This window comes from Octopus bimaculoides, chromosome 3 (assembly GCF_001194135.2).
Source record: "Octopus bimaculoides isolate UCB-OBI-ISO-001 chromosome 3, ASM119413v2, whole genome shotgun sequence".
NCBI classification, from domain to species: domain Eukaryota; kingdom Metazoa; phylum Mollusca; class Cephalopoda; order Octopoda; family Octopodidae; genus Octopus; species Octopus bimaculoides.
Window position 1 is genome coordinate 119662224 of NC_068983.1, and position 9636 is coordinate 119671859.

General features: G+C 35.7%; 1 protein-coding gene across 1 annotated transcript in view; it reads right to left on the reverse strand.

Annotated features, from left to right (window-relative positions):
• LOC106876643 (cytosolic phospholipase A2) overlaps positions 1 to 9636 on the reverse strand; it is a gene marked incomplete at its 5' end in the record, with an annotated part of 48139 nt that overhangs the window by 3227 nt on the left and 35276 nt on the right. The window contains 5 exons of the mRNA XM_052966783.1: positions 747 to 809; positions 3170 to 3297; positions 5437 to 5758; positions 6011 to 6103; positions 8297 to 8434. Of these exons, the coding sequence (XP_052822743.1) occupies positions 747 to 809; positions 3170 to 3297; positions 5437 to 5758; positions 6011 to 6103; positions 8297 to 8434 (744 nt within the window). The remainder of the gene's footprint in view (positions 1 to 746; positions 810 to 3169; positions 3298 to 5436; positions 5759 to 6010; positions 6104 to 8296; positions 8435 to 9636) is intronic.

The following is a 9636-nucleotide window of genomic DNA, read 5'->3' on the forward strand; positions in this document are numbered from 1 at the left end:
AGGTGTGGATTTCTATAGATGCAACACACACACACACACTCACAAACTCAGCTATACTATAGTTATTATCTCTGTTGCTCTGTGTCTTTGCACCGTTGCTAGAAGGGGACTGAACTCATGTTTGCAAATAATGGCGACTTGAAACTTGTTAGAATTTATGGTTTAAAATTATTTTTAATGCAAAAATTCATGTGTTAGGAAGCAATGAACAAAAAACAAATAGCTGATTCCGGGCATTTTCGACCATGAGGAATCCATTGGTGCGACTTCCAGATTACTATCTTGTAAGGTGTGGATTTCTATAGATGCAACACACACTCACAAACTCAGCTATATAGATATTAGATATAGATATTAGATATGTAATGATTAACTTAAAAAGTTTCAAAATATCTTGTATTCATGTATTTTAAAGTCACTTAAGCTGGCCTTCTTCAGGCAAGTGTAGAGAAGAAACCTGAACCAGGAAGAGGAAGCTTCAAGATCCCCTTGATGTTATGTGCATCAGGTTCCTCATGAGGGTTCAGAACATCTCCTGGCATGAATACAAGACCAAAGAGGAGATTTATGGACATATTTCCTGCATCTTTAAAATTGTTGCTCAGCACAAAGTAGGCTTTACTAGCCACTGCTATCATGTTGAACCACAAGACGTATCAGACTTCTGAACTTTAATAGAAAACAAAGACCATACAGCTACCTTGGTGTTATTGATAGAGACACACAATGTGAAATTGAAGACTTACTAAGGCTACGCAAGGACTGAAATTCTTGGCATGACTTTGGAAAATCGATCTTGGTTACAGCCACTTGAAAAAGAAGAAATTATCATAGAGTTTTAGCTAAAGATATTCTCAAGATGGATATTTGTGAGGAAGGGCTTTGAATCTTCTAATTCCATATTATAGAACAACTGTTATACAGTGATGGGAATGAGTATTAAGAAGTAGGAGTGAAGTAAGGTCTGAGAGACTGGGATTAGGAAGGTAGGATTAGGTATCATAAGTCACTCCTGAATACTCCACAATTTCCGTCATTGCTGTTATAGTCCTAAAATCGAACTGTTTTTTAACTTGTTTCTTCGCTGACTTCGACAGCAGTCTTAGCTCCTATAAAATTGCTTATCCCTTCTTATACTCTGAGGTTAAAGCTCACAAGCGAGACCACATAACTTAGTTACTTTTGATGACTCAAGATAATGGATCGAGAAAAGCAACTCTCAAACCTTTCTTTGCTACAATTTCTACAAGACCGTAGGGTTGTCTTTTCTTGGATTAGGATATGGTTTCTGCATGTGTATGTGTGCGTGTGTGCATGTGTGTGGTTGTGTGTGTGTGTGTGTGTGTGTGTGTGTGTGTGTGTGTGTGTACACCTGGCATTATCTGCAAAGTGACAAACCAAATTATCTCCCTGGTCTTTTATGCATGAAGCCTAGAATGAATGGATTTTTAAACTAAGACATACATGCCAGAATTGATACAAAAAAAGTAGTGAGTGATAGACCTAACACGTCTCCCCTGTTAAAACACAATCACCAACTGGCCTTTGGGAGCCTTTAGAACTGCTCACTCAGTTAAAAAGATTTATACATTCAGAGCAGGCTTCCAGTCTTGATGACTATGCTCTCCCTTTTAGAGTGTTGCCATTTGTTACAGGTTACAGGTGGAAGAAGTTGTCTTGCTGATGTCTGTTCCTAGTTATAGCAGCAACTCAGATCCTGATTATGAGTTGCAGGTTCTTCTTCACTTTCTACTACCAAACTCAAAGATCCTGTAAATGTCATGCTGCTCCCTCCTTCCTTCTACTAAATCACAAAATCAAATAAACATTATATCACCCCCTCAGTTCATTATTTTTAAAATTCTGTTTTGGGGATTTAGGTTATAATATTATAAGTACCAGTAACTCAAAAGAAGCTATTCTGCCAGTTATATTCCCTTTCATCCATACACAGGGTGTTTGGGCTACATTTGACAGTTTGCATTAACTAAAAAGAAAATACAATATTCCATCCAAAAATAAAAGAATTTTAAAAAATCAAAAAGTATCAACTTGGGTATTGCTGGGAGATAACAGTTTACTCAAAGGAGCTGCCCTCAGCTTCTACCATGGCCATAAAACAGCTCTGGAACCTGGTGCATGTGTTCCAGGGATGATATTCAAACATCTTGATCTTGGCCACTAGCTTGGCCTTGGTGTTTCAGGCAGAGTGGTTGGTGTCTTACTCAACTGCACTCCACACATGGGATTACAATTGATAGAATTAGGAGTCTCCAACAACCACTTTTGATGCTTTTCTGTGGCAGCAGGATTTGGTATGGAGCAAAATCCTGCTGCCACACATATGGACTTCCAAAAGCAACTCTCTCCAGCCAGGGTTTGACCACAGTCTCCAGCAGCTTCACATAGCAGTCTGAATTGAACCTAAGGTACTGTCAGAATACTTGTTGTATTCTTCCTGCTGGCCACAGCTACACAGTTTACATTGCAACGGACCATGTCATGCCTTACAGCTTTTACAGTGTTCTCACGGTATTGAGCAGTAGTTATGATGTCAGCACTTTAATACCCGTACAAATCATCACAATAAGAGTAACTCTTTTCCAATATTTGGATGGTTTCCAGTCCTCCATGTCAGCTAATTTTTTCTCAACTACAACTTTCATCTTTACGCTCTTCAATACTGTTGACTGTTCATCAACACATCAAGCTGCTTCTGAGAAAATGAGATTTAAATAATCATCAAATTTAACCTGAACATCCTGTGAGGATTAAAAATAAAATAAAAAAACCTCTAATGATAGTAATGGCCTCATACAGCTGTTACTTCCTGGTGGTCTTTACTCAATTATCTCTGAAATCTTTCTCAAATAGACAGATAGACAAGTAGCTGGTTAACATCTAGTTAGTTAGATTGATGTGGTAGGACATCACATGACTTTGAAAGGTCTCTGTGTTATCTATAAACAGAACCTATGCCAGCTCCAACTCATGCCAGTATGGAACATGGACATTAAGTGATGTTGAAGAAGCCAGCCAGTTGTAAGCATGTAGCGCATGATAAATTACGATTAGGTTATTCCTAGAATTATATATTTATAGATGTCATATTTTACAGTACTACACTATATAAATTAAAAGAGTGTGGAGAAACAAGTGCTTTACTTACAGTCATCATCAATGTTAGAAGGTGTGAATGGAGACAATGGATAGCTTTTGTTGAGGAATAAACCCCGCATTGGATTATGCACAACACCAGCTCTTCCTGCTCGTGTACTCAACACTTCCCAATTCTTACTAGAAAATAAAATTTCAGACATGAAAAGAGTTATTTATTTTTCATTTATTTTTTGTGTATTTTCTGATTTGATGAAGCAAATTATTTAATATGAGTTAGCAACAATTAAGAATAAACTAAAATTTCAATGATCACAGAAACATAGTTTTTTTCTTGGTTGAGATGAGAATTATTGAGTTCAAGGTAGAGGATCAGTGCACATAGCACCTGCAAGATCTCCTGGACTAGTGGAGGCTATACAGTTGATTCTCAATTTGAATGTCAGCAGAAGACTGATGTATGAAGAGAAAACAGTGTAACCTTAAAAAAAATTTTTTTTTTAAATAAAGAAGTGAGCCTCTTGGATAATGTAGTCCAAAATATACTCTGATGCTTGAAAGCAAAATATGGGATGGCTACTAGTAAAACATTTTTGGTCACAGGTCTAAGCAATAACATCATCATCTGGTCATGTTGCCTTTACAGATTCCGTTCTGTCAACACCCAATTCTATTATTTGTATTTGAATTGGAAGCTTGAGTCATAATGGATCTTTCATTAGCTGATTACACAACCATGAGTTCCATCTCTATGGAAATGTTGCAGTTACTCTCTTGAAAGAGCTTGCAGATCCTGACCATTGATCTTCTAGGATTCCTCCACTCAGCATCAATTTAAGAAGCATAATTGGCTCTTCTGCTACCTCTTCACAATCTGCCATGTTGCAGTCTTATGACTTCACCACATCCCTGGTAGGGTGGCTGAATGGGTGCTGTGCTTTGCAAAAGGGCAGCCTGTAACTATGTAGGGCACAGTCTATGTTGTTGTTTATGAGTATGCAGGTATTTTCAAAATACATGCTTATTCATAAACAACAACATAGACAGGTAATAGTTCCAGAGAATCACAATTATTGGGGAGAAAGATTTGGATTAGTGTGCAATTTTGATGAAGATGTCACATAGTGTGGATGATGGGCAAAGGAACTGAATGGAATTAGGAGGAAGCAATACTCAGAGGCCATAATTGAGGCAATACTTTTTAAGAGGTATTGAAAAAGGCTAATGAAGGTTTGATAAGAAAAGAAAAGTCATGTCTTCAGACATTTCAAATGTGTTTTTTCATCACAACTACCAAAAGAAGGAAACTCCTTGTTCTCTTTTGCAAAAGGAAGGCAGAAAGGTAACAATTGTAAACAAGTGTCACTGACATGGAAGAGGTGTTCTTTGTTTCCAATATTCCAGGTAATCATATCTAGGTATGCTGAAATATTACTTTACTTAGAAACAGGTGAAGCTTAGTGATGGGAATGGCATCCAATTGTACAAAAGGTCTAATCCATGTAAGCATGGAAAAGTGGATGTTTCATATATTTTCACCTGAGACAATACAACTGTATCTGATCAAGTGATTCAGGGACATGCACTAAAGCTCCAATGAAGCTATAGGGTGATATTCAAGCATTCAACTATTAGTGCATTGCATCTTCTAGCAGAAACAGCTGTAAGCTAATGAAGTTCATAACATAATCGTTATTCGTTTGTCATTCATACTTCTTATTACTGCTCTATATTCAACTGATGTTTTGTTCAGAAGCATATGTATATTGAGTTCTAACACCAGGTTATTGGTATTATTATGCCAAAGCAGGATATCAAAATACACACACAAATACATATATATTGTGGGCTTCTTTCAGTTTCCATCTACCAAATCTACTCACATGGTCTTGGTCAGCCCTGGCTATAGTAGTGAGCATAGAAACACAGATGTTTCATATATATATATATATATATATATATTATATAGATAATAATATTTTCAACCAAGATGTTACAACCATATCTGATTTTTCAAGTGCTTCAATTCTGTGTATGTACATATATTTTACTTGATTTCTGACATTTATGAATAGTTTTTTCCTGTTGTTTTTATGCACCATTTTCTATCATTAATAAAACTGTTAGCATTTTTGACAACATGGGTATGCTAGTATATATGTATATGATTGGTTCAATTCTAGTACTTGACTGACACTTATTCTATCAAACTCATAAGGATTGAAGTCAACCTTGGTGGAATTTGAACTCAGAACATAAAGGAAAGCAAGCTGCTCTACTGGTTCTGCCAAATAATAACGACTTATAGAACATACTTACTTCTCAATTAATCCTCTTAACATTTGTGTCCAGAATCCCTCAGAAGTTGAAGCTTTTTCCTCGCTATCAGATCTATCTTTACTTGAAGCATCTTCTCCATTTGATCCTCTTCTGACTGAAATGTCATTAGGATCTATGTTATTAAGGGCGTTGATTCCAGTTTCAACAGAATTTTTGGGGATGCCTTCATTTGATTTTCTGGAACTCATATGATGTTGCATCACTACACTTCTTCTCTTTAATGTCTCTTCTTGTTTAATCTCTTCCTCATCATCTGATGAATCATTGAAAGTATCCAATTTCTGCTTTTCTAATTCCATTTCTGTTAAATAAAATAAATAAAATTGTTTTCAGAAACTTGGGGCGGATTGGTATGTGGTTGGGTGGGGAGGTAGGTAGGTAGATAGGAAGGTAGGTAGGTGAATACATAGTTAGATAGATCAAATGATATATAGTTGGAGAAATGGACAGAGTGATAGATAGATAAAGTAACAATTCCAAACAAATTATCATTTGAAGTTGTAACTAACAAATAACAAAATTATTGAGAAATGAAAGAAAGTTGTATACTCACGTATATCTTGCCGCATCATTCCAACTGGGTCTTTTCTCGATTTGTCTTCCAGTAATCTTTTGAACAGGATGCAAAAGGCACTTCCCCAAATACCTGTAGATAGCGGTTACATTTGTATAACTTTATATAGATTATTTCTTAATAAGTTTATTAGTAGCTGAGATGGTAAACACCTTTCACTTGCGATGTATTGTTCATATTGTGCATTACAAATGATGAAAATAGTCAAAAGAATTTTTTAGATTTTTCCATACTATGAGATTTAACTATGAATTTAAAGTGGGCCTGGGGATGGAGGTTGATTAAATTAATAGATTTTATTCATTTTCTAGTATGATTTAGTAAAAGTAGGATGGGCAGTGCCTATGTCCTTTTTGCAAGGCCTACAAGAGTGGTCACAGGATCTTTTATCATTTACTTGTTTCAGTTATTAGATTGTGGCCATACTGGGGCACTGCTTGAAGAATTTTAATCAAATGAATCAACCCTGGAACTTATTTTTTTCTAAATCTGATACTTACTCTACCAGTCCCTTTTGCTGAACCACTAAGTTATGGGAATGTAACACATCAACACTGGTTGTTAGTTTTCCGTCTGCCAAATTCACTCATAAGGCTTTGGTTGGCCTGAGTCTATAATAGAAGAAACTTGACCAAGGTGTCACTCAGTGGGACTGAATCCAGAACCATTGGTTGGAAAACAAACTTCTTACCACACAGCCATGCCTGCACCTCCTGGGACTTTTTTCTCAGGCCAAGCTGAGTAAGTTACAGTTTAGAATCCTACAATCTATAGGAGCCTCAAAATAATTAAAGGGCATATGTTCTTACAATGTTTGTGATACCTTTTTGTATAATTTTTGTAAAGAGGCTTCCAAGCTTTATAAAGCTTAAAACCTAACTAAGTCTAAATCTGGCATTTGTCAGGGAAGAGCTTTAAATTGAATGCTGGATTAAGCCTACAATGCATGTGGAACAAGTGAATCTAAAGACAGTTTTTGGTGACACAGTATCTCAAATAATAATAATTAATTAATGCTTATGTAAACAAAAATTAAGTAAATCATGACGATAAAGATTATCTCAAAAACCTCAGTCACTTAATGGTTCACAAATGTGTTAAATTAAAAATTTTTAGGAAATTTTTGAGACCCACAGTGTTCACTGTGGGTCTCAAATTGTAAGCCTGAAATTATTTCTAAAGAACAAGATATCTTAATGTCTTAGGATGGAACCAAATAAAGATATGTATAAGAGAAATGGGAGACAAACCATATTTATAAAGTGCCAGAACTGATTTCAATTAATAATTTCATCTTACCCATTTTTTATTTTACAGAGACAAGATAGTAGATAGGAACCTACTCCATTCAAGCTACACATACAGGAAGGAACAGTTAGGTGGGGTGAGATTTTTAAAAGCTCAGTGTCTTGTTCACAAACATAGAGCAGTACTAATTAGGTGTTAATTTCTGCCCCTTATCAGCTACTAATCTCACTGAATGATCAAAGATGACTGATGCATAAAGAGATACGTTATATTATCCGGGAATACAACACAGCAACAGTGACATAACATAGCAGGGGATCGGCAAAACTTTTCTGGAGGTGCACTAGATCAGAAATGCTTTTATATTATGATCAAAGGAGGCTATAGAAACAACTTGTTTTCTTTCATTTTTTCTTCTTTAAATGTCACCTGTTGTAATGAAAGAATCATTACTTATCTAATAATAGAAAAATGGTGTGTGCTCTGATTGACACAGCATACAGAGAAAGAGTTAGGATATTTTTAGTTAGGTTGAATATGGGCAATTAGGCTTCAGAGTAAACCAATCAGTTTACCTGCTTCCTTCAATGGATAAGTAAATTTTTTTCACACCCTCCTTTCATATATGCAGTTATTTACATAAACTATATTACAATGAGTAGAGTGAGGTATTATTATTCCTTATTAACCCAATCATTTAGGAAGGTGCAAACTTCTACTATTTAAAATGCCACACCTAGGAAAACTTGTATTTTTTACTAAGTAAAAGAATCTCACTTATTTTGTTTTGGTATAAACATTGATTGAAGTTACTGCAATACTTATGCTGTGGTTAATAGAATTAATCCAAACAAAGATTTTAATCCAAACCTTAAGAGAGAACACTAAATGCACTGAGACATTTAATCCGATGCTCTACCATTTTTGTTGTTCTATTGCCCTTAAATACACTGAATAATCTGGCTAATATTGGTAACATGGCATGACAATGTAATTATCAATTCCTGAATGTCTTACCTTGAAGATAGTGCAATGGTGGTTCTGGGTGTTCACGACATATTTTACCCATAAAAAACTTAGAACCAAAATGTTCAACCTTCATGTACGTTCCATATTTTGGGATGCCAATTTCATATGGTGTAAACTCAATCCATTCTGAAAATCAAATGAAAATAATAATAATAATTGTTTCTATAACATAGACACAATGTTTATTACATTCAAAATAATAAGGGTTTTTGATTTAGGCATAAGGCCAGCAATTTTGAAGGGGGTTAACTGATAACACTAACTTCAGTATTTGACTGGTACATTATTTTATTGACTCCAGAGAGATGAAAGGTAAAGTTGACCTCCATTGAGATTTGAACTCAGCCTAGAATATTATGGTTGCATTTTACTGTGATTTCCACAGGGTCATTCCACTAGTACTCTTTCATATTATGAGTGGCTATGGTCTCTACTGCACAATATGTTCTTATATCTGTGGTTCTAGAATCATCCTTCCCACAAATCACATCGTATAGTGTCTTAGCCAATCTCATCAGTAGATAATAAGGTGATGAGATTTCCAGACAACTTATTATGTGGGTGGTATCTTTGGTGTTAATGCTACAAAGCTAGCATGTTAACACATTTTAGTGTTTTTCCTGCCTCTCTATTAGGTTTCAAATACATACCCTTCAAAGTGAGAGTCTATCTGGTTGTTGGTCCATGATAGACTGCATTCATTCAATGTTACTGTCATCCTAGAGCTTTCCTTCTGCTAACACAATCATGCATGGTCTTCTGCTGATATGCACTCATCTTTTCATCTGATGATATGTCTGTCTGTATGTATGTATGTGTGTGTGTGTGTGTGTGTGTGTGTGTGTGTGTGTGTGTGTGTGTGTGTGTGTGTGTGTGTGTGTGTGTGTGTGTGTATAGTTCTAGCATTATAAAAATCAAGTCTGTTTCATAGAATATATCTAAATATATAAATATAGAGCATTTTGAATGTGAAATAATTAAAGAATTAAGTATTTTTTCTACCTTCTGTAGTATTTGAAACCTCATTAACTTTTTGAAAGTATGACTTTTAAATGGTCCAAGACAGCAGACTGAGAAAGAGAGAAAGAGAGAGAGAGAGAGAGAGAGAAAGAGAGAGAGATAGAGAGAGAGAGAGAGAAAGAGAATGTGTGTGTGTGTGTATGTGAGGAGTGTATGTGTGTAAGGAGAGAGAGTTTGTGTATGTGTGTGAGGAGAAAGGGAGAATGGGAGAGAGAATGTGTGTGTGCACATGTCTGTGTGTGAGGAGAGAGAGAGAGTGTGTGTGTGTGGGTGAAGAGAGAGAGAGAGAGAGAGTGTGTGTGTGTGTA